General features: G+C 39.2%; 1 protein-coding gene across 3 annotated transcripts in view; it reads right to left on the reverse strand.

Moving 5' to 3' along the window:
- Positions 1 to 296: 296 nt before the first annotated feature.
- Positions 297 to 26,726, reverse strand: part of LOC127412104 (tRNA (adenine(58)-N(1))-methyltransferase catalytic subunit TRMT61A-like) — a 31,108-nt gene continuing 4,678 nt past the window's right edge. For 2 of the 3 annotated variants that reach the window (XM_051648185.1, XM_051648187.1), the window contains exons 2-4: positions 21,847 to 22,240; positions 15,936 to 16,202; positions 297 to 3,774 (exon numbers count right to left, since the gene is read on the reverse strand). In XM_051648185.1, the coding sequence (XP_051504145.1) occupies positions 3,455 to 3,774; positions 15,936 to 16,202; positions 21,847 to 22,177 (918 nt within the window). In that variant the 5' untranslated portion in view covers positions 22,178 to 22,240 and the 3' untranslated portion in view covers positions 297 to 3,454. The remainder of the gene's footprint in view (positions 3,775 to 15,935; positions 16,203 to 21,846; positions 22,241 to 26,726) is intronic. The other variant, XM_051648186.1, reaches the window with a different exon arrangement.

Raw genomic sequence — 26,726 nt, forward strand, 5'->3', positions numbered from 1 at the left:
CAGATATATCTAACTTAGCATAGCCAAGAAATTCCCATATGTTACCATAAATATTCATGCACATGTGAAATTGCTCTCATTGTGGGAGTTTAAAATAACTAGCCCCCTGATTCTATCAGTCCAGGTGTAGTGCAAACTGGTTACTTAAGTGTCAGTGTAGCAAGGCAGTCCTAACAGCTAAACTGAGTTTTTGTAAGCACTTTAACAATGAATGTATCACCATCACAAGCCTTCTATGTGCCCAAGTTGTTTTTCTTGGTGTGGTGCCTTTTTAAGAGAACACACTACCAGCGGTGTACAACTCAACTCTATCCTTTATTCCTCTCATCAGCATTACTCAACACAATAAAGGGTGTCTGCATATTTATAGCTTACAGCACTGTGGATCAAGAATAGATGACGGTCACTGTGTTTAAAAGTACAGGCATTAACAGCAGTTATTGGAGCAGTATCCATTTGCTCTACAGATGGACACTCTCCAATGCTCCACCTCCTACAGTAACTGCTCATTATTTACTTGCTTGATACTTTTTCATCCGTCGGAAGGCAAAGGTACATTTACACATCTATATAAGTGCACACATATCTTACAGTTAAATCACTGGTGGACTTAACACAAATGGGATTTTGTCTCATAAAGCCCTGCTTTTTGATAATATCTTAAATCCCTTGTCAGAAATTCCCAAAGGAAAGTACAGAATTGCAAATGGAATTTCTATCCTAATTTTAAACCCATAAATGAAACAAATAAGGCCACGTCTATACTAATCCGTTTAAGTTTTTAAATTCAGTTTTCAGAACATTATTTTCCAGAGTATGCAGTTATGGAGAGCGTTTTTGAAAGTTTGTAGAGGAAAACACAATTTCAGTGTGGATGAGAGGCGTAAACACAGAGAAATACTGTATTTGCGTTTTCAAATGAAGTGTGGATGTGGCCTAAGAACCAGCTAAGAATCAAAGATCATACAACTGGACAAATTTAATTCTGAATACTAATTTTACTTTTTACTCCATTTACTCAAATTAGCAAATAAATATGACAAGGTTTTGTACTTTAGGATAATACATGATAACATATTGTAAAGATAAACAATCATAAATATTGTTTACTTAAGGTAGAGCAACTAGAGCTTGAATTGAGTACAAATGTAGAATTTACTCAATTTCAAGCTCACGCTTAAACCAACTTATTTAATGTAGAAAGTACTTTAATGTGAATTTCCCTGACTTTTCCAGTTGTTCATGATTTCTGGATCATTTAATTATTCATTTTTGAGAGATTGCAATTCTAGCCAATTAACTATTTCAAGGCTGATCATAAATGTATATTTACTGTAGAATATTACATTACTAAAGATCTGACTAATTCCCATGAATTTTCCAGGCCTAAAAAAAAAAAAAAAAAAAAAAAATTGAATTCACTGATATTTCACAATGTGAACCCTGTTTATCTCAGAGAACTGTCACAGTGGAATATGAACCTCAAGTCTTGCTGAGAAGCAGATTAAAGTGTGAGGATTTAAAGAGGTTTGAGCTGCTATTGCAGGGACCTGTGCTCTGCTTTAGGCCTGAGGGGGACATCAAACTCCATTTTCTCATTCTTCACTGTATACTGTTATTTTAATAGGAAACAGATGGTTTAAATATAACACACACCAATCCTAGTGTTACATCAACTCCCCAGTCCCCACCCTCACATATGGATGCAATATATAAACTCACAGTAGGCATGCAGATCTTCCCATAAGTGTTCAAGCATTTCATAATCCACAGTCCTTTTCAAACAGCAAGAGTGTGGACTACAACTGTTTTTAAATGCATACTACCATACTAGTGCTGGTGTACAAAGTATGTAAACTATGTACAGTATGCACATTTTCAGTATGCATGGAAAAGCTATATTTCAATAAAACAATATCAGCTGTGCATACTACCGTTTAAAGCGTTTGTTGCATAATGTGCTCATTTTCACATACTAATAAAAAAAAAAATAGTAGGTAGTATACATTATGTACTGCAGAGTATTCAGCCAGTAGTTAGCTAGTATTCCTTTTGAACATAGCTACTGTATGATATCTCTACGTTGTTTCCCAAAATAGAGGACAAAGGTTTAAAATATACAACACAATAGAGATGAGTGTATCAGAGTGTTGAGAGAATGCTACCTTTTATGGAATGATGGGTTATTAAAGTGAGGTGGGGGTATAGAAGAGTAACAAAGCCTTTGGTTGCAGATACATTTATCAGATATTGGCACATCTAGTTCTCTTCTTTGATATCTCACATTCCACATACAAGAACGTAACAAACACAGAACAGCCCATAACAGCCTTGAATGCAGACCACTCGTGGCAAGACACTGCTGATAGCTTGTACATCACGTCAATGAACTTACAATTAAACAAACAAATCTTTACAAAATGTCTTCTGAGGTTAAGACCATTCTCCCATTCCCATTCTCAACACATATCTCGTGTTTCATATATCAAAGATTCAGAAAACCCTCTCGGAAAATTGCTGTCACTACAGCCATACAAATTCAAGTGTCATCACTATTTGTTCTAATTTTTTTGAGCATGTCGCCACAAGTGTTACGTTTTTAAGTTGACTCATCAAGTTAAAAATAGTCAAATATTTTGGCCACGTCCACGCCAATCCCTTTTTGTTTAAAAACGCATTGATTTTGCTACATTTACACCTCTCATCTACACTAGAATGGTATTTTTCTCCACCAAAAACAAGACTTTCGATAATGCTCTCCATACCCGCATAATTTGCAAAATGATGACGTTGGGAAACTGAAAATGGAGGTTTTAAACTTAAACGGATTAGTGTGGGCGAGGCCTCTGCTTTGTTACATTCTATGTTCCATCTAGATGCTTTTGAATGCAAGAACGTGTCTAAAGTGAATGTTCCCTAAGATATGCATCCAACTGGGGCAGGTGAATCCAAAGCACAGTTATACAGGGCTTCCCTAAGACTGAGTGGTTGACAAGTCAGTCAGTTAACCCATAAGACTAGTCGATTTTCATATTCTGTAGTTTTGCAAATCCCTAATTAACATCTCGGAAAAACAAGAAAATAAAAAATTTCCCTCTGATTTATTTATTGCAGTAAAAAAAAAAAGATTCCCTTTATTATATATATATATATATATATATATATATATATATATATATATATATATATATATACACACCAAACAAATGAGGAAACTGAACATCAAATATCACTACTCAGAGGTTTTGAATGGCATGACCAATTAAGATGTTACCAGTTAATACCAGTCAAGCTGGTAACAGATTTTTTATATCTTAGATTTAATTAAGCTAAACACAATAGTTTAAATGGTGAGGACTGGTGAAGTCCTCATATTCAAGAAAGGTCAAGCCTGCAGTACTCAAATCTACTCAAATTCCAATTTGAGCAGTCTGCTTTAGCCTCAATTTTGCTTCTAGTCACGTGGTTTGGTAGCAAAGGTAAGGTAACCCGTGTGTCCTGCCATTTCTCTTGGGGGTGTGGCAGTCCGGCAGATCACAGAGGCGTTCCCAGCATTTGGGACTTCCTCTTGACCAAGATTAGAAGCCATTTGGGTGATGTCAGTAGATCCCTCCTCTGGTCCAAAGTCTGGTATGGGCATAGTGACAGCACGAATGTCATGCACCCGCAGCAGAACCTCCAGAGTGCAGATCTCCTCAAAGCCATGGTCCAATAATGCCTCACAAGTCCTCTGAACCTGCTCTATACATGGTGAGAAGGAACATAGACGTCCTCCTAATAACAGAGAGAGAAAAAGCAAAGCAAAGAGATAAGCTAATATCATAATGCAAGCATACTGCACACTTGTATCATCCTGTCTCAACTACAAAAAATAAATAAAATAAAAATAAAAGCTAACTGCGATAGAGTTTTGTACAGTTTTATGGACTGAGTGGAATCCCTGAGTAAAACTAAAACTTAAGCCCTATTTATAACCGTATTAAGTTTTCAAGAGATGCTCTCAGATTTCATCAACAGTTTCCATGTATCTTCCTGTTGAACTGTCACTACGGCTACTGTTTGTATACATTTAGAATGACAAAATATCAAGAGGATAAGTTTACAAGAAGGGTCCTTGGTTATGGTGTAGTCTAGTTCTTTACCAGGAATTTGGCCATTAAATATGATAAAAATAAAAGCAGCTTATATAGACATGCATCATTGCTTAACCTCAGGGCTCATTGTCTGTCTTGAATGGTGTAAACATTAAGGTTAGCAATCAATTTCTCCAGGGAGAACATGAAAGGGATTTTTAGTTCTGGCACCCTGCTGTTGCGCTCTATTGTAGCTGACATCAATTGAAACTTTAAAATTGAGGCTACCTTGAAAAAGGAACACTTTTAACAAATGCATGAGCATTTTCAGTTTCTGAGAAAATTACCACATGTGCCCTTGACCTTTAAAGTCATGTATTAGCTGCTACAAACTGTTAATATGATTCTAGTTCATTAGAGATTAGAGTCACACTCCAGAGCAATTAAATCGACTATAGGGCTTTTCACACTGTGATTAACCCCAGGTTATAGTCTTTTTAAACCCAGTTTTTAAAGCATTGTTTCACACTTTTTGACTGAAAGGGGGTTAAGCATTGCTTTTAACCCGGGATTATAAAAAACCTGCTCCGGAGCAGGGTTAACACCACATTTGTGGGGTTTACCCTGCATTGCTGTGCCAAAGGTACAGTGTGAAACGCGGCGTTAGAATGTTACGGAAAGTTGTTAAGCAACACATCACCAATCAAATAATGCCTCAGTACTTATACTCAGTACTATCTCATTTAATATTCATGTGCTGTTTATGTTCTCATTCTCAGGGAAAACAGTAAAATGTCGAACAGTGATGTCAAATGCGAAAACAGGCTTCATGAAGAGACAGTATTCCAATCCTTTTGAGTGTATTTCGTGGTATGTATCAGAAGATACATCTTCTGGTCTGCTCCAGCATACCTAAAATCATTTATGCAGAGCTACGCGCCCACTAGAAGCCTGCGGTCGGCTAAGGAACGTCGCCTTGTACCAACACTAAGAGGCACCAAAACACTTTCCTGGACTTTCAGCTTCATCATACCACTTTGGTGGAACGACCTTCCCAACTCCATCCGTGAAGCAGACTCACTCTCTGTCTTCAAAAAACAACTAAAAACACATCTTTTCCATGAGCACTTATCCAGTCATAAAAAAAATTAAATTAAAAATAATTAAAACAAATCCTGTTGCACTTTATTCTGTTTTGAATACTATTATGCACTTTTCATACCACTGTCTCCTAAGATGATTCGCTTATGTTTTCCTCTTTTGTAAGTCGCTTTGAATAAAAAGCGTCTGCCAAATGAATAAATGTAAATGTAAGACGAAATACAAACAGAGCTGATTTGCTTGCTGACATTTCCACAAAGAGCAGCTCCATTGACAGGTTGAGTGTCCATTGAAAGATTTATTCATTCAATTATTGTTGTTGATGCCGCAAAAACATTAGAACATTAACCCAGGGTTTACAAATGTACAGTGTGAAACATGAAACAAGATAACTCAGGATTTCATTTACCCAGGGTTAAGGATAGGGTTGCAAAATTCCAGGAATTTTCAAAGTTGGAAACTTTCCATGGGAATTAACGGGAATATTTGGGAATTAAAGGGAATAAACTGGAAATTTGCAAAATTGCAAGATAGCCTATAACAGGGAACTTAAATGTAATTGAAAAAAAAAAAACATCTAGCAGCATAATCTTGGTTAAAACAACCAGATTTAATGCAAATTCTACCCTGCGCATTCCTCAGTCACATGCACATAGCACACTACTAACTGCAGGCTACTTACTACAACAGGACTATTGAAGCCACACTACTGCATTTGAGCCCAAGGACTACATCCAGTCAAGTAAGTTTTGATGATATTACTAGGGTAAATATATTTGATCTATGGTATTAAATTTAACTAGCAAATACTAAATCAAAATGTGTTTATACAGTAGCTAGCTAGCCAGTAAATCAGATGTGCTAAATGTAAGCTAGCTAACACCATTTCATTGACAATTTAAGAGGCTAGCTATAATGGTACTAGCTAGCTCCACTGTGATGCTGTTTCTTCTGCCTTCCGCTAGCCAGTTTTCTGTTACCATACAAGAACGCAGGTTATAGTTTGATTTAGCAAGCTGATTGAGGAGTGTTCACCTATTCATCTAGCCTATTTCTATTCATTTGTCCAGCAAAAATATTTTTACCATTCCAGAATATTCCAATTGTTTAGCTAACTATTTATATATCTGTGCATGGCATTGCATCAGTGTTTTTTACAAGCTTTTTCCTAATCTTATTCTACAGAACAATGCCACGTGCGCCATATGATGTGTGGCTACATTTCACCTCATCCAATGTAGAAGGAAAGGCTGTGTACATTTGCAAATACTGAGCAAAGACCTATGTTAAGAATGCCACAAAGATGCAGCAGCATATAGCCAAGTGCCCAAAGTCTTTTCCAATATTTCCAAAAATCCCCAGCTTAACTTCCCATGGAAAGTTTCTGGAAATTTACCAGAAATGTTCTGCCCCTTTGCAATCCTAGTTAAGGATGACCTTAAGTTAAAAATTTAAAGTGTGAAAAGCCCTAATGAAAAACATGATTCTTCAATGGGATTACTGGAAATTTGAAGTGCAAAAAGTGCCAGAGAGCAGTCAACATCCTCATGTTTGCACATTCTTGTCTTACTATCAAATGGTCTCAAATTAACAGGTGGTTAAGAGTTTGAAACAGTGATTTCTCCTCCACTCCTTTGCCAGTTCCTCCACTAACATGAATGGGGGGAATTTGGCCTAAAGGTGGTATTGCTAGCATGCACAAGAATAGCCACATCAGATCAGAGTAAGAAGATAGACAGCAGGGTGCTGTGAGGAGAGAAGTATATTTAGGTTGCGAAACTTATGGGTGTGGTTTACTCTCTGGATTTGTCTTTAGATTCAATCCAGTCAGATCCACTTAACTCAGCATGACCCCATCATCCATCACCCTGAACATGTCACTCATTATAGGTATATACACTCTGTGATGCAGGTACTCAAGAGGCTCTTTCCCATTTTATGTACTTTTACTCGGAACTATTACTTTACGTCATTTTCGAACAAGAGAAACAGTCGTTTAGAGGGACTTTATAGGAACTTTTTAGCTCCTACTCTAGAGTAGATACTTTTTGGGAGAAGAAGGACTGTGGGAGGTGCTGCAACCTGTGATTGGTCAAACACATATTATGGACAAAGAAAAGTAAACACAAAGAGTGGGCAGCGGCCAAGAGTATACAAACTTGTATTTGCAAGCCTGCTCTTCAGAGGATTGCGCTAATTTTAAAATTCCCTTAACAGAAATAACATAAAACCAACAAAGATTCCAAAGAGTATTGCTTATTTCATATATTATGTGTGTGCGAGGGGTGAGCAGAGCTTCTGCGTGACTTCAATGAGAGTCGCGCCTCGAGTTTTCATTGCATCTGTACTATGTGACTACAGAAAATAAAGTGATTTCTGGATTACTACTACATTGTATTTTTCCAGGGATAACAGACGTAAATAATAAGATGTTTATCGAGAGTGGGTAACTGAAATCTATTATTAACTTAACCATCATGAAATCTAATATACATGAGGAAAGTGCTGCATGCTTTTAACTGCATGGTAAACTTGCATAACAACGTCTTTTTTTTAAGTCAGTGAGTAGTTCTGTACAGTATTTTATATTGAGTTATAAAAGCTTTTATTAGAGTTTTCTTACTTGAAACGGTAATCCCAGGTCACTCTAAACCCTGGGAAAACAGAATTCTGGGTTATCCTGTGTTATGTTTCACACTGTTCATACTTTATCCTGGGTTAATACTTAATCCTGGTTATTCATGTTCCGATGTTTCACACTGTACATTCATAAACCCCGGGTTAACGTTATTAATTGCAATGATTGGATGAATACAGCTTGCGAAGGTCATGCAACCTGTCAGTGGAACTGCTCTTCTGAGGAAATGTCACCTATGCCACGAAAACACAGACTATCTCTTCATCACACCAGTTATCGCATTTGCCATCATCATTCAACACTTTTCAATTTCCCTCAGACGGAGAACGAAAACAGCGCTTGAATGTTTCAGTGACTGTACAAAGTGCAGGAATATTAAATTAGGTAATTACTGAGGCTTTATATGATTGTGTGTTGCTAAACAACTTTCTGAAACAATGTAACACCGCATCCTTTCACACTGTATAGCTTTGGCACCGCAATGCAGGATTAACCCTGCAAATGTGGTGCTACAGTAATCCTGCTCCAAGCAGGGTTTTATAACCTGCATGGTTAAAAAAAGCTGAGCTCCTCATCTCTCCTCTTACTGCGGCTTCAGGGACACAGCACTTCATGACCTACGCACCCAGTGTAAAGATACCTTGCCTTCGAAGGCAGCATCCTAACTGAAATGGAAGCTCATATAGTTGTGCTCAAAAGTTTGCACACCCTTGGAGAATTGGTAATATATGTACCATTTTTAAAGAAAACATGAGTGAGCAGGCAAAACACATTTTTTTTTTTTTTATTTCTTATGGGATTCATATTCAACTGTAGGTTATAACAGAATGGCACAATCATAAAACAAAACATGGCAACAAAGAAAAAAATGAAATGACCCCTGTTCAAAAGTCTGCATACCCTTAGTTCTTGATACTGTGTATTGCCCCCTTTAGCATCAATGACAGCGTGCAGTCTTTTGTAATAGTTGTCTATGAGGCCCCAAATTCTTGCAGGTGGTATAGCTGCCCATTCGTCTTGGCAAAATGCCTCCAGGTCATGCAAAGTCTTTGGTCGTCTTGCATGAACCGCATGTTTGAGATCTCCCCAGAGTGGCTCGATGATATTAAGCTCAGGAGACTGTGATGGCCACTCCAGAACCTTCACCTTTTTCTGCTGTAACCACTGGAGGGTCATCTTAGCCTTGTGCTTAGGGTCATTGTCATGCTGGAAAGTCCAAGAGCGTCCCATGCGCAGCTTTCGTGCAGAAGAATGCAAATTGTCTGCCAGTATTTTCTGATAACTGCATTCATCTTGCCATCAATTTTCATAAGATTCCCCATGCCTTTTGAGCTCACACACCCCCAAAACATCAGTGAGCCACCGCACATGCTTCACGGTGGGGATGGTATTCTTTTCACTATAGGCCTTGTTGACCCCTCTCCAAACATAGCGCTTATGGTTGTGACCATAAAGCTCTATTTTGGTCTCGTCACTCCAAATTACAGTGTGCCAGAAGCTGTGAGGCGTGTCAAGGCATTGTCGGGCATATTGTAACCGGGCTTTTTTGTGGCATTGGTGCAGTAAAGGCTTCTTTCTGGAAACTCGACCATGCAGCTCATTTTTGTTCAAGTATCGTCATATTGTGCTCCTTAAAACAACCACACCGTCTTTTTCCAGAGCAGCCTGTATTTCTCCTGAGGTTACCTGTGGGTTTTTCTTTGTATCCTGAACAATTCTTCTGGCAGTTGTGGCTGAAATCTTTCTTGGTCTACCTGACCTTGGCTTGGTATCAAGAGATCCCCGAATTTTCGACTTCTTAATAAGTGATTGAACAGTACTGACTGGCATTTTCAAGGATTTGGATATCTTTTTATATCCTTTTCCATCTTTATAAAGATCCATTACCTTGTTAGCAGGTCTTTTGACATTTCTTTTCTGCTCCACATGGCTCAGTATCTAGCCTGCTCAGTGCATCCACGTGAGAGCTAACAAACTCATTGACTATTTATACACAGACACTAAATGCAATTTAAAAAGCCACAGGTGTGGGAAATTAACCTTTAATTGCCATTTAAACCTGTGTGTGTCATCTTGTGTGTCTGTAACAAGGCCAAACATTCAAGGGTATGTAAACTTTTGATCAGGGTCATTTGGGTGATTTCTGTTATCATTATGATTTAAAAAGGAGTCAAACAACTATGTGATAATAAATGGCTTCAAATGATCACTATCCTTAAATAAAAGACCGTTTTTTGCATGATCAGTCATATTTTCAAAATCAATGCCAAAATTTCACAATTTCTGCCAGGGTATCCAAACTTTTGAGCACAACTGTAAGTAACACTTACAAGGCCATGGGCATGGGAGAATCAACTCACAACTGACTTCAACCGAGTGTGGTGTTAGCATATTACAAACTGACAAAGCTATGCCCATAAGGCCAGAAACATATGTCATGCAAGTACATGTACGCAGATGGAAGCGCTTGGCCAATGCATTGCCCTACGTGTGGTCTGGTTGAACATGCTTATCGCGCGTTCTTGCATTAGTGTGGTGGTAACAAACCTCAGTACTCAAAGTCTGTACCATTAAACTGGATATGTTATTATTCAGGTAAGTTGCTATAAATATATTGACTTTAACTTACTTGCTCAGCAATATTCTCATCTAACTGTTGCTCTGTTATGTCTGTAGTTGGCTTGTAAGAGAAAACACCAGCTCAGAAGAGGACGGTTTGCACTAATATCTGCTATGGTACCCCTTGCGGCAATGCTGAGAATGCAATGCGTACTTGCGTTGTGTTATGAAAAAATATTTGTCTGACACATTGTGTCTGACATTTTGGAACACAACATGAATTCGAGCTTGCGTAGCTAGAAGTGTCTGCATTCAGATTCATGCGTAGAGAATGGTTTGGCCTTAAAAATGCACAGCGCACACTAGTTTTGACGTCCATTTTTAATTAGATTAAACTATCTTTTATTGATGTTTCCTCCTCGCAATGCATTGTAGCATTAACTTTTCTGCAAAAGATACATGCAATGTTGTCTAAGTATTTGGACAAAAGAAGGTATCTTAGGAGTATAGTTCGAATTTGGCCAAAATGTGTTTGGAATGGCCTTAATGTCGGAAGCGCATCTATGATGTATTAAGATGCTCTCTATGAAAGCAGCTCTCTAGGTTTTAGAACAGAGCTATAGTTATGTATGAATAAAGACTGGGTCTAAAGAACAGAAATAGAATGCAAGAGAGACAAGACACAGAGAGAAGGCTGAAGTTTATGCTGTCATTCCATTGACAAATAAGGCATTCCCATGAAAACACAGTCATAAAGAGAGTCCTCAGGTCTCCTGGCATCCAGGCTCAACAGGTCTCCTGGCAACAAGGGCCTGGGAAGGAAAAGAACCGTGCCAATAGCAGGGATTCGCAGAGGGAGAGAAAGGATAAAAAAATCAAAACTTCAAAAGCCATTGTGATTGTTTAATCATGGTAGAGTCAAGTTCTAGAGCTGCAAAATCAATGTTTTGAGAAGGATCTTAGTGCTCAAGGACATTTGTGTTTAGTTGTTCAAAGCTTTAATGGCCAGATATGTGCATAGGTTTAGTGCACTGGAAACTCCCTAATAAGTAGCCCTCAAGACTTTTAATTTTTCCAGAGGCACTGAAAGAGGCAAACAGACTAATGTGTCTTGGAGCTTTACAGAGACTTGCTCACTGTCTCACAGCCTGCCCCTTTATGGGCATCATTACTCTACAGCAAAACCTTCTTGCATGTGTGTATATTACAAATCAGTACAAGTCTCCAAGAGTGGGTGAGGCGCTACAGAAATTCCACTCGCACAAGCGACAGCGATCCTCTCTCATCTTATAACCCATTCAGATATGGCAGATCTTTACATGCATTTACACCTAAATTAAATGATCCAGTCAAAAAAATGTCCTGGTAATTTTTAACCTCAAATCAATTTAAAAAATATGTTATAAATGATATTTCATAAAAAAAGTGAACACCACCACCTACATTTAGGACAATTAAGATTTTTGGCATTGTAACATTATTTCCAGGACAATTAAGCATATTTTATATATATATATATATATATATATATATATATATACACACACACACACACAGGCGGCCAAAAGTTTGGAATAATGTACAGATTTTGAACTTATGGAAAGAAATTGGTACTTTTATTCATCAAAGTGGCATTCAGTTGATCATAATATACAGTCAGGACATTAATAACGTGAACATTTTCTATTACAATTTGAAAAAAATGTTCAGAACTTCTTAAACTACTTCAAAGAGTTCTCATCAAAAAAATCCTCCACATGCAGCAATGACAGCTTTGCAGATCCTTGACATTCCAGCTGTCAGTTTGTCCAGATACTCAGGTGACATTTCACCCCACACTTCCTGTAGCACTTGCCATAGATGTGGCTGTCTTTTCGGGTGCTTCTCATGCATCTTACAGTCTAACTGATCCCACAAAAGCTCAATGGGGTTAAGATCCATAACACTCTTTTCCAATTATCTGTTGTCCAATGTCTGTTTCTTTGCCCACTCTAATCTTTTCTTTTTGTTTTTCTGTTTGAAAAGTGGCTTTTTCTTTGCAATTCTTCCCGTAAGGCCTGCACCCCTGAGTATTCTCTTTACTGATGTGCATGAAACTGGTGTTGAGCGAGTAGAATTCAATGAAGCTGTCAGCTGAGGACATGTGAGGCATCTATTTCTCAAACTAGAGACTCTGATGTACTTATCCTCTTGTTTAGTTGTACATCTGGCCTTCCACATCTCTTTCTGTCCTTGTTAGAGCCAGTTGTCCTTTGTATTTGAAGACTGTAGTGTACACCTTTGTATGAAATCTTCAGAATTTTTTTTTTTTTTTTTTTTGGCAATTTCATTGCCTTCATTCCTCAAAACAATGATTGACTGACGAGTTTCTTGAGAAAGCGGTTTCTTTTTTGCCATTTTTGACCTAATATTGACCTTAAGACATGCCAGTCTATTGCATACTGTGGCAACTCAAAAACAAACACAAAGACAATATTAAGCTTCATTTAATGAACCAAATAGCTTTCAACTGTGTTTAATATTATGGCAAGTGAGTACCAAATTAGCAATTTAGCATGATTACTCAAGAAAAGGTGTTGGAGTGATGGCTGCTGGAAATGGGGCCTGTCTAGATTTTATCAAAAATGACTTTTTTCAAATAGTGATGGTGCTGTTTTTTTACATCAGTAATGTCCTGACTATACTTTATGATCAGTTGAATGCCACTTTGGTGAATTAAAAGTACCAATTTCCTGTACAAAATCTGTGCATTATTCCAAACTTTTGGCCGCCAGTGTGTGTGTGTGTGTATATATATATATATATATATATGTGTGTGTGTGTGTGTGTATATATATATATATATATATATATATATATATATATATATATATATATATATATATATATATACACACACACACACACACACACACACACACACACACACACAGTTGAAGTCAGAAGTTTACATACACTTAGGTTGAAGTCATTTAAACTCATTTTTTAACTATTTCACAGATTTCATATTAGCAAACTATAGTTTTGGCAAGTCGTTTAGGACATATTCTTTGTGCATGACAAGTACATTTTCCAACAATTGTTTACAGACAGATTGTTTCACTTTTAATTGACTATTTCACAATTCCAGTGGGTCAGAAGTTTACATTCACCAAGGTAACTGTGCCTTTAATCAGCTTGGAAAATTCCAGAAAATGATGTCAAGCCTTTAGGCAATTAGTCAATTAGCTTCTGATAGGCTAATTGGAGTCAATTGGAGGTGTACATGTGGATGTATTTTAAGGCCTACCTTCAAACTCAGTACCACTTTGCTTGACATTATCGGAAAATCAAAAGAAATCAACCAAAATTTGTGGACCTCCACAAGTCTGGTTCATCCTTGGGAGCAATTTCCAAATGCCTGAAGGTACCACGTTCATCTGTACAAACAATAGTACACAAGTATAAACACCATAGGACCATGCAGCCATCATACCACTCAGTAAGAAGACGCATTCTGTATCCTAGAGATGAACATAGTTTGGAGCGACAAATGCGAATCAATCCCAGAACAACAGCAAAGGACCTTGTGAAGATGCTGGAGGAAACAGGTAGACTATATCCACAGTAAAACGATTCCTATATCGACATAACCTGAAAGGCTGCTCAGCAAGGAAGAAGCCACTGCTCCAAAACCACCATAAAAAAGCCAGACTACAGTTTACAAGTGCACATGGGGAAAAAGATCTTACTTTTTGGAGAAATTTCCTCTGGTCTAATGAAACAAAAATGGAACTTTTTGGCCATAATGACCATCGTTATGTTTGGAGATAAAAGGGTGAGGCTTGCAAGCCGAAGAACACCATACCAACCGTGAAGCATGGGGGGAGTCAGCATCATGTTGTTGGGGTGCTTTGCTGCAGGAGGGACTGGTGCACTTCACAAAATAGATGACATCATAAGGAAGGAAAATCATGTGGATATGTTGAAGCAACATCTCAAGACATCAGCCATGAAGTTAAAGTTTGGTCGCAAATGGGTCTCCCAAATGGACAATGACCCCAAGCATACCTCCAAAGTTGTGGCTAAATGGCTTAAGGACAACAAAGTCAAGTATTGGAGTGGCCATCACAAAGCCCTGACCTCAATCCGATAGAACATTAGTGGGCAGAACTGAAAAAGCATATGCGAGCAAGGAGGCCTACAAACCTGACTCAGTTACACCAGTTCTGTCTGGAGGAATGGGCCAAAATTCCAACAGCTTATTGTGAGAAACTTTTGGAAGTCTACCCAAAACATTCGACCCAAGTTAAACAATTTAAGGGCAATGCTACCAAATACTAACAAACTGTACGTAAACTTCTGACCCACTGAGAATGTGATGAAAGAAATAAAAGCTGAAATAAATAATTCTCTCTACTATTATTCTGACATTTCACATTCTTAAAATAAAGTAGTGATCCTAACTGACCCAAGACAGGGAATGTTTTCTACGATTCAATGGAAGTGAAAGTGGAGATTGATAGTAAAAAAGGATTAAATATTGATCTGTTTCTAACCCACACCTATCATATCGCTTCTGAAGATATGGGTTAAACCACTGGAGTCTTATGACTTTTATGCTGCCTTTGTGCTTTTTGGAGCTTCAAAGTTTTGGACCCCATTCACTTGCATTCTATGGACCTACAGAGCTGAGATATTCTTCTAAAAATCTTCATTTGTGTTCAGCAGAAGAAAGTCATACACATCTGGGAGGGCATGAGGGTGAGTACATGATGAGAGAATTTTCATTTTGTGGTAAATTACCCCTTTAAGTTAACTGTAAAAAAAGCTACAAGTTGATTTAAAATGGTGACAAATGCCGCTTCCAACATACTACGGACGCAGGAAAATAACTCGCTCACAAAGATCCCTAACCCCTTGCTGGGCTGCTGACTAGTCTAGGCCTGTCCAGTGGGGCAAAGTGGGTAGCAGTTCCTATGGCAACAACTTGTGTGGTCAGGTCACTTCCCAAAAGACAAGTTCTGACATGTTCACTCAATGAGACCAAATAAAAACTACCCAACAGACTGATCAGAGAAATTCCCTCACAACAAGCTTTGAAGGCGGTTCAAACTAGATGAAATCAAGCCACAGTCTTCAAGATTTATTGTTATTGGTGTGACATTATTTTGACACAAATCCAAGATGTTATTATAGAGGATAATGGGCCTGTGTCAATGATTCACAGAAGAATCCACAACTGAGGTGAATCTCAATCCAAACCTCATATTATGGTTTTGTACATGGTATTACCACCTAAAACAATCACTGTACCATGTTACCACCACAGTACTTTTTGTAAGGGGGTGTATATTAGTAATCTAAAATCAGTCAAATTAACATTTATGTGCATTTCTGTCAAGGTTTGCATTCATACAGATCAGTGCCGTATGTCAAGTGGTATTCAGTCCCAAATTTAGAATTTGAAAGTTGTTATTTGAAGACATTTTACAACAACTAGTCCAGTCATAGCAACAGAGATTATGACATTTAGCATTAATATGGCAATTTTATTCAAGTTATTTCACTCCATGTGCTCTCACCCTTGCGTTTTAAAGCCCTCTTGGCATGTGTGACAGCCTCCCATGGAGAGGGGATGTCTAGAAAGACCGCATCGGCTACATCACTGACACCAAAGCCCTCCTTGCACACATCCTGGTTTCTGACGGTAACCAGGTGAGACACCTTGTGCTCCTTGAACTCCTCGATGGCCTTCTCGGCTCGTTGAGCGTGGAACTCCACTGTGTGCAGGTGGCCGGTGGGAGCAATGGTCCGCAGAATAGCGTGAGACAGAGAGCCGCTGCCCGTACCTGAAGACAAACACAATCACACACGTGAACACAAAATAAAAATAAACTGTTGCAAAATCTGTGGCGGTACAACAAGCCCAACCACTATGTAAATAATTCATAGATTTAATCAATATTATATAATTAATTTCCAGTATTTCCATAAGAGAATAGCAGCAAAAGAATGTTCATGTCTTAGTATATTCTGAATAAGTTTATTACCTGTGCACAGGAAAATTCCAAAAGCTGTGGAGCTTGTAAACCTTTTTTAAGAATAAAGTCTTAACCAGACTATGGACCTAATTGGAAAAATATCTGCCTTAATTGTAAAATTGCATAAAAATAGTCAATGATTGTGAAGGCCATCCTCAACAAGACATAATCACACAACACATTTACATACACATGAAAATTCTGATTAATATCGGAATTTGGTCATATTCTGTTTCTCTATTCTATGCATCATGTAAATTAGTTTACCTGATTGCAATAACCAGTTTAAACCAATATTCCAGTTTATAAAAATCTGAATTAGAAAGCTGACATACTGTATTAAAAGAAATTCTGGGTCATGTAAACACATTTTCAGAATATGCACTGTAACAGAATATTTATTTAAATCTGCACATGCCCTAACAAAAGTAATTATGAGTAATACAGGTGCATCTCAATAAATTAGAATGTCGTGGAAAAGTTCATTTATTTCAGTAATTCAACTCAAATTGTGAAACTCGTGTATTAAATAAATTCAATGCACACAGACTGAAGTAGTTTAAGTCTTTGGTTCTTTTAATTGTGATGATTTTGGCTCACATTTAACAAAAACCCACCAATTCACTATCTCAAAAAATTAGAATATGGTGACATGCCAATCAGCTAATCAACTCAAAACACCTGCAAAGGTTTCCTGAGCCTTCAAAATGGTCTCTCAGTTTGGTTCACTAGGCTACACAATCATGGGGAAGACTGCTGATCTGACAGTTGTCCAGAAGACAATCATTGACACCCTTCACAAGGACGGTAAGCCACAAACATTCATTGCCAAAGAAGCTGGCTGTTCACAGAGTGCTGTATCCAAGCATGTTAACAAAAAGTTGAGTGGAAGGAAAAAGTGTGGAAGAAAAAGATGCACAATGAGGATTGTCAAGCAAAATCGATTCAAGAATTTGGGTGAACTTCACAAGGAATGGACTGAGGCTGGGGTCAAGGCATCAAGAGCCACCACACACAGACGTGTCAAGGAATTTGGCTACAGTTGTTGTATTCCTCTTGTTAAGCCACTCCTGAACCACAGACAACGTCAGAGGCATCTTACCTGGGCTAAGGAGAAGAAGAACTGGACTGTTGCCCAGTGGTCCAAAGTCATCTCTTCAGATGAGAGCAAGTTTTGTATTTCATTTGGAAACCAAGGTCCTAGAGTCTGGAGGAAGGGTGGAGAAGCTCATAGCCCAAGTTGCCTGAAGTCCAGTGTTAAGTTTCCACAGTCTGTGATGATTTGGGGTGCAATGTCATCTGCTGGTGTTGGTCCATTGTGTTTTTTGAAAACCAAAGTCACTGCACCCGTTTACCAAGAAATTTTGAAGCACTTCATGCTTCCTTCTGCTGACCAGCTTTTTAAAGATGCTGATTTCATTTTCCAGCAGGATTTGGCACCTGTCCACACTGCCAAAAGCACCAAAAGTTGGTTAAATGACCATGGTGTTGGTGTGCTTGACTGGCCAGCAAACTCACCAGACCTGAACCCCATAGAGAATCTATGAGGTATGTCAAGAGGAAAATGAGAAACAAGAGACCAAAAAATGCAGATGAGCTGAAGGCCACTGTCAAAGAAACCTGGGCTTCCATACCACCTCAGCAGTGCCACAAACTGATCACCTCCATGCCACGCCGAACTGAGGCAGTAATTAAAGCAAAAGGAGCCCCTACCAAGTATTGAGTACATATACAGTAAATGAACATACTTTCCAGAAGGCCAACAATTCACTAAAAATGTTTTTTTTTATTGGTCTTATGATGTATTCTAATTTTTTGAGATGGTGAATTGGTGGGTTTTTGTTAAATGTGAGCTAAAATCATCACAATTAAAAGAACCAAAGACTTAAACTACTTCAGTCTGTATGCATTGAATTTATTTAATACACGAGTTTCACAATTTGAGTTGAATTACTGAAATAAATGAACTTTTCCACGACATTCTAATTTATTGAGATGCACCTGTATATGACATTGGGAGTTGTGAGAAGTCAAGCTATCAAATAGACACATTGAAGCGATGAGACAATTTTTTTTCCAAACATTAAAAGAACTGAATCAATAATTTAACATGAGCTACATTTTGCAATTGATTGCACTGTATTAATTAATGACTTAAATAAAAACTCCAGTATTTTCACACACGCAAAAAAATAATATTTTAAGTTTATTCTTAATACATTGATGACCATATATATAGGGATATTCCAATAGCTGTGGAACATGTAGCCTAAATTGTTTGGATATGAAGGTTTAACCAGAACATAGACTGTAATCAGAAAATGATGTGCGTGTAAACATGGTCACAGACTTGAATAAAACAATAACGTGTGCGTCAACACTGTGATCGCTGTGCGTGTATGTGAACACGTGGTAATGTTAATGGCCTATCTTCCTCTTCAGGGCTCATTAGTATGCCTTTTGTTCTCATGGCTACAATAGGGTCAATGTTTGGTCTACACTGCATTCAGATAGAACTGGGTGACTGACGTAAGAACCAGAGGCTCATAAGGAGAAAGAGAGCAGAAGAGAGAACGCATGAGTTTGAAAGGGAATTATCAAAAATAAAAAATGTGATGGTATCCTTGAGTTATGAAAACACACACCTACTGTGTGGTAATACTGCTCATGCGCCAATGCTGTGGCATAGCCACACTCTCGTGACTACTACATTGATATCTAATAGTTAAAAGAATATTTCTCCCAAAAAAAATACAATTCTGTCATTATGTACTCATTCCATTACGAACCCGTATGACTTTCTTCAGTGGAACACAAAAGGAGATATTAGGCAAAATGTTAACTTGCTGTAAGTCACCATTCACTTTCATTGTATGGAAAAATTATGCAATTAATTCTAACATTTCCTTTTGCATTCCGATAAAGAAATAGTGTAATTTTCCAGTTTGAAACAACATGAGGGTGCTAGATGACAGAATTTTCATTTTTGGGTGAAATGTCCCTTTAAAATGTACACTTCCAGCTCAATGAGTTTAGAGGGCACTGAGGACTGAGCAGAGGGTATTCTGAATGTGTGCACAGTTCACTCAATAGCCATTTAATGGATTCTTTGAGAACACAAGAGGCCCAACACTTTGAATGAGTTAAACTGAAAAGAGTCTTGGTCTTGATCAAGATGTCTTTGCCTAGCCTAGTTTAAGCACCACGACACAACCACCCTAAAACAATGATAATCCTTGATAAGCACAGAATGTTAATGCAGCTCCTTGACTTTCAGCAAAACAAAAACACAAGTACAAAGTTATGTGGCTTGTATTTGGGAAGTTGACATGTCCTACTATTTTAAACAGGATTTTGCCAATTCTTTAATTAAAAATATCCTCACCTAAAAATTATAATTCTCTCATCATTTATTCCCCCCTCCTTTCGCCTTAAACTCATATGACTTTTTGTTCTGCGAAACACAAAAATATATATTTTGATAGAGGTATGATGTGAATATATCCATATAATGCAAGTGAATGGAGACCAAACTTTCAAGCTCCAAAAAGCGTTTTAAGACAGCATAAAAGTAATCCATAAGACTCCAGTGGTTTAATCCATGTCTTCCGAAGCGATCTGATTAGTTTTGGGTGAGAACAGACCAAAATATAACTCCTTTTTCACTGTACATCAACATAGTCTCATGAGAATTCATCACAATACCTCAATGCTTTTTACACACATTTACGCTCTGGGTAGGGTAAGGTGTTACACTTTATGGTTAGGTTTAGGGATGGGGTTTGGGGTTAAAGTATGAAAACACCATTTTGGATTAACACGGAACAAACACCACATCAGGAATTACAAGCACACGAGGGAAGCGTCTCTCATTGGTGGGTGTATAACTCGTACTATTTTGTATGATTTAACTTATATGAATTGGTACAAATTCATCACCTCGTACTATTGTGACTAATTCTCATGAGATCGGGCTTGTACATCTTGCCATTGCAGTCTCTAGGCACGATCATGATTTCAAGCCTGATTACACTTCCTAGCACTTGATGCATGCGCAGAATCAGAGCTGATCAAATAGCAGCAGCAGTGCTGCTCCCTCTCGGCCTCTTGCTCGCTCACTCAAACTAATGCACGAATTTAATAATCATCGAAGCTCAACAAGTAAAATATCACCCAAGAACAAAAACTTTACCGCGGGTCGCAGACTCATTCTTTGATCAGTCAATCAGAAGACTTCATTTTGTCCGTTCTCATAGTGTAGTAGTTGAAGCATATCATTCAGGATTAATGACATATTCAGATTCATGCCAAATGTCAGCGAGTGGGTGTGTTGGCTTGATTACTAACACCACACTAGAGGAAAATGGCTAAGAAGGTTCAGGCAAATTAAGAGTTTGACTACTGTTAAAGTGTTGATTGGTTTCAAACTAGTCCTAAGCCGTTCACCCGATCGGAACCAAACCAGTACAGAAAGATACTCTGGAGTCCCAATATCAATAATTATTTTAAAAGTTTCAACTTTCGATTCGTCGTCGCAACGGTACGGTAAAACGTAAGAAGTGGGTGTGGCCACTTTTACGTAAATGGTTATAACTCTTGAAAGGAATGAGATATTTTCAACAAATGTGGGACACTTATGAACGAGGTCAATCTGAAGACACATGAAAAAAATTGGGCGCCTTTCCCTATTGTTGACGCTATAACATTGACAAACCTAAAATTGCTTAAACGATGGAACCGTTAGTCTTATCGACGAAATTTTGCATGCAGTGTCTTTGTCCAAGGTGCCATTCAAGATCTATGATCTATGACCAATCAACTTTCAGCAGCTGTTAAACAAGGTTAACAAAGGCCAATCAGAACAAAAGCTGGTATGCCTATTTGACTCAGCCCAAGAGGTCTGTGAAAAAACTAATAATAATTGGCCACCGGGAGGCGCTATCATATTTGACATGCATGTAAATGGTTGCATATTCTGCTGTGTTTCATACAGACACCTTCTTATTACTATATATATTAGATCTCATTCTAAACAACTTTGACCCAAGTTAAACAATGTAAAGGCAATGCTACCAAATACAAACAAAATATATGTAAACTTCTGACCCACTGGGAATGTGAATCCTTCTCTCTACTATTATTCTGACATTTCACATTCTTAAAATAAAGTAGTGATCCTAATTGACCTTGGACAGGGAATGTTTTCTACAATTAAATGTCAGGAACTGTGAAAAACTGAGTTTAAATGTATTTGGCTAAGGTGTATGTAAACCTCTGACTTCAAATGTATATTTTAGCTTGAAATGGTTGTAAACAATGCTTTTACAAGTAGAATGTTTTTCTAACCAGCCAAGCCTCTGGGCCCAGGCAGCATTAAAGAATTCTAGTATATCTTGGCCTTACCTAAGACACCTTATCAAATGGTTAGTAAGGCTCAAATGCTCATTCTTACCTGACTCGCAGACGACAGAGCCTGGTTTGAGCTCCAGCATCAGTGTGATGTTGGCAATGTCTGTAGTGTAGAGGATCTGTGTTCGGTGGGGGAGGTTTACTGTCCACAGCTCTGGTGTAGGGTGCAGCACATAAACCCAACCACCTTTACTGCAAGTCACTTTGGAACCAAACCGTTGTCCAATCAGATCACTGGAGTGGCGGATGACCCCATAGCGGGTCTGTGTCTGAGCCCCAGACTGAACCTTAATAGGCATCATGGATTCATGACCCAGGAATATAATGACAACATCCCCTTCTTGGATGAACTCGGAGTATTCCACAAAACTCATGAGGTATAATTGGGTGTCAGCTTCAAAGAAGAGTGGAGTCTTGGAAGTCTAAGTTGCACTGGTCTGCCATAAATGAAAACAGATAAACACATTTTCATAAGACAATAGACAAAATATAGCCTACTGCTTCAACCAAACATTAATGATTTCTCTCAAGCAGAAACATCAATGGCTCTGGCTTAACTTCATGCAACCCCGCATCCTTCTACATGGACAGTGTTTTTTGGATTTGCTATATGCAATCTATAATTTCAATTCATTTAAATGGACTGATCTCAGTTCAGAAGACTCTAGGCTGTTGGTAAAGGGTTATACTTTCGACGTATGGAGTCATGTGACAAAACAACACGGTGCTGATTAGAGCGGAGTTTGTCTTTGGGAGAAAAGCCAACAAAACTACATCTGGTAAGAAACCTTAAGTTTTTACTTTGAATCCTGTTCCTGTTCAAAAGAACTAGAGTCTCTAGTTTCATCCGATATACCATTTTAGAAATGTGAGCGATTTATCATGAAACCGCACACTGTTAAACACAATGGCCACTATAGTGGACAATAGCGCTACTTTTTCATTAGAAATCCTTTATTTACTGTGGACTTTCACATTGGGGGGGACATTTTTTTATTTTTATTTCAGAGGCTTTATATGGGTGAGTTTGCTGGTTTGCAAATAAGAGTTCTTTTATTAAGTGATGTCTGCCCACAGACCCACAGATTTGTCATGCTAATGTGAAGTGTAATATATGGATGTTGTTTGGATTGTGATTAGTGATATTGAGCTATATAAACAAAATTGACTTGATGTTAAGCAAGAGGTGTTCTGTTCCTGCAGTCTGCCATTTTGGGCAAATAAAGAAAATGTTTGTCTGAAAAAATTTCAAATCAAATCAAATCACTTTTATTGTCACACAGCCATATACACAAGTGCAATGGTGTGTGAAATTCTTGGGTGCAGTTCCGATCAACATAGCAGTCGTGACAGTGATGAGACATATACCAATTTACAATAACATCAAATTAACACAATTTAAAGTCTAATATACACATAATTACACACAACACAGTATACAAATAATAACATACAATGTACAATATACAATACACACAATATAGATATATATAGATATAGATACACATTATTCAATAAAAAAAGTATATATTAGTAGTATATATAGAATGTACAGTAGGTTGTATTGTACTGTATTGACATTCAGGCAGTCGGTTGATAGTCAGTTGTTAAGATAGAATATAATATAATACTAATATAATTTATGACAGTCCGGTGTGAGATATAAGAGTAAGAGTAATAAAGTGCAGTGCTGATGTATTTGATCGTGGGAGATCAAGAGTTCAAAAGTCTGATTGCTTGGGGGAAGAAGCTATCATGGAGTCGGCTGGTGTGGGTCCTGATGCTGCGATACCGCCTGCCTGATGGTAGCAGTGAGAACAGACCATGGCTCGGGTGGCTGGAGTCTCTGATGATCCTCCGAGCTTTTTTCACACACCGCCTAGTATATATGTCCTGGAGGGAGGGAAGCTCACCTCCGATGATGTGTCTGGCAGTTCGCACCACACTTTACAGTGCTTTGCGGTTGTGGGCTGTGCTATTGCCGTACCAGGCGGAGATGCAGCCAGTCAGGATGCTCTCTACAGTGCAGGTGTAGAACCGTGTGAGGATGTGACAGTTCATTCCAAACTTCCTCAGCCGTCTCAGGAAGAAGAGGCGCTGATGAGCCTTCTTCACAACGACTTCAGTGTGGATGGACCATGTGAGTTCCTCAGTGATGTGGACACCCAGGAACTTGAAGCTGCTGACTCTCTCCACTGGTGCTCCATTGATGGTGATGGGACTGTGTTCTCTGTCTTTACTTCTGAAGTCCACCACAAGCTCCTTTGTCTTACTGACGTTGAGGGAGAGGTTGTGCTCCTGACACCAATGTGTCAGAGTGTGCACCTCCTCTCTGTAGGCTGTTTCATCATTGTCAGTAATCAGACCTACCACCATCGTGTCATCAGCAAACTTAATGATGGCATTGGAGCTATGTGTTGCCACAGTCATGTGTGTACAGAGAATACAGGAGTGGGCTGAGAACACAGCCCTGTGGGGCTCCAGTGTTGAGGGTCAGTGATGAGGAGATGTTGCTGCCTATTCTAACCACCTGGCATCTGCTTGACAGGAAGTCCAGGATCCAGCTGCACAGCGAGCTGTTTAAGCCCAGAGCCCGGAGTTTCTCATCTAGCTTGGAGGGCACTATGGTGTTGAATGCTGAGCTGTAGTCTACAAACAACATTCTCACATAAGTGTTCTTTTTTTCCAGGTGGGATTGAGTAGTGTGTATTGTAGATGCAATGGCATCATCAGTGGAGCGGTTGTTGCGGTAAGCAAACTGCAATGGGTCTAGAGAGAGAGGCAGCACAGAGCATGTAATCTCTGATTAGTCTCTCAAAGCATTTGCTGATGATGGAGGTCAGAGCAACAGGACGCCAGTCATTTAAGCAAGTGATTTTTTATTGCTTTGGAACACGCACAATGGTGGATGTTTTAAAGCATGAGGGGACTACAGACAAAAAGAGGGAAAGGTTGAAAATGTCCGTAAAAACACCAGCCAGCTGGTTCGCGTACGCTCTGATGACGCGGCCCGGAATGCCGTCTGGGCCCGTGGCTTTGCGGATATTCACCCGTCAGAAGGATCGGGTTACATCCGCTACAGAGACGGAGAGTGAACTAGCCTCTGTAGCTTCAGCCGCGAGAGCTCTCTCCGCGGTGTTATTTCCCTCAAAACGAGCATAAAAAGTATTTAGCTCATCCGGGAGAGAGGCAGCGGTGTTCTTGGCGGAGTTTTTATTCCCTTTAAAGTCTGTGATGATGTTAATTCCCTGCCACATGCTTCTAGAGTTGGTGGTGTTAAACTGTCCTTCAATCTTGTTCCTGTACTGGCGTTTTGCTGTTCAGAGGGCATAACTGGCTTGTTTATGCTCCTCCGCGTTCCCGGAATTAAAAGCGGAGGTCCACACATTAAGTGCCGCACGAACATCGCTATTTATCCATGGCTTCTGGTTCGGATAGATCCGTGTTGTTCTGGTCGGAACAACGTCCTCTACGCACTTTGATGAAACATTACCCTATCAGCGTAAAGCTCGATGTCGTCATCAGAGGCGGACCAGAACATCTCCCAGTCCACGTGATCAAAACAGTCTTGTAGCGTAGAGTCTGATTGGTCCGACCAGCACTGGATCGTTCTGAGGGTGGGTGCTTCCTGTTTCAGTTTCTGCCTGTAAGGGCAGAAGCAGAATGGAAGAGTGGTCCGATTTGCCAAATGGTGGGCAGGGGAGGGATTTGTAGCCATCCCGGAAGGGAGAGTAGCAATGGTCCAAAACCCGGTCCCCTCGTGTGTTGAAACTAATGTGCTGGTAGGATTTTGGTCCGACTGATTTGAAACTGGCTTTATTAAAGTCCCCGGTCACAATGAATACAGCCTCAGGGTGTGAGGTTTCCTGCTTGCTTATAATCCCGTACAGTTCCTTGAGTGCCCGGTCTGTGTCGGCTTGTGGTGGGATATACACACCTGTGATAATGACCGCTGTGAATTCCTTCGGTAGCCAGAATGGTCGACACAGAAGCATGAGAAATTCCAGATCAGGAGAGCAGAAAGACTTGATAGAATGTATGTTCCTCTGATCACACCAGAATTTGTTGCTCATAAAACATACACCACCACCTCTGCTTTTACCTGAGAGGTCTTTCGCTCTGTCCGTTCGGTGCACAGAGAACCCCGCGGGTTCAATGGCTGAGTCTGGAATCTCCGCAGACATCCAAGTTTCCGTAAGGTAGATAATGCAGCAGTCCCTCGTTGGAAAGAGATCCGCGCTTTCAGCTCGCAGAGCTTGTTATCCAGAGACTGAACATTTGACAGTAGAATACTGGGTAGCGGGGGTCGATTTGCGCGACGTCTTCCTCTGACGAGAACGCCGGCTCTGTTTCCCCTTTTCCTCCTGCGTTTCCGCGGCCGAGCAGCACAGACAAAGGGCTCCGCTTGCGTGTTTGTAAACAGCGGGTCAGCATTGAGGAATTTGAAGTCCGGTTTATGGTGTGAAATTGCTGAACCAATGTCCAAAAGTGTTTGTCTGTCATAGACAATAAGGCAGACAACATCCAAGACAAAAAACATAAGAATTGTAAACAAAACAAACAAAACACTACCATGTCGTGTCGGAGCTCGCAACGCAGCAGCCATACTCGGCGCCATCTTGAGCATCTTCTTGTTAAGGTTTGGATTTTGTGTGCCCTGTATGCTACATTAATGTCCTTTGCCAGTCACATGCCTGTTTAAGTGATGAACTGCACTACTTATGGTTGTTTTCAGAGATGGTAACAGACGTTTTATACAATTGTGTGGCCTGTGCTACAAAACTTTCAACCTTTGTAGCACCAGTGCTGTGTGCAAAAAAGTTAAAGTACAGCCCTGATCATGAGGAAGGAAAATGATGTGGAAATATTGAAGCAACATCTCAAGACAACAGCCAGGAAGTTAAAGCTCGGTCGCAAATGAGA

Source organism: Myxocyprinus asiaticus, chromosome 21, assembly GCF_019703515.2.
Source record: "Myxocyprinus asiaticus isolate MX2 ecotype Aquarium Trade chromosome 21, UBuf_Myxa_2, whole genome shotgun sequence".
In the NCBI taxonomy this organism is placed as follows: domain Eukaryota; kingdom Metazoa; phylum Chordata; class Actinopteri; order Cypriniformes; family Catostomidae; genus Myxocyprinus; species Myxocyprinus asiaticus.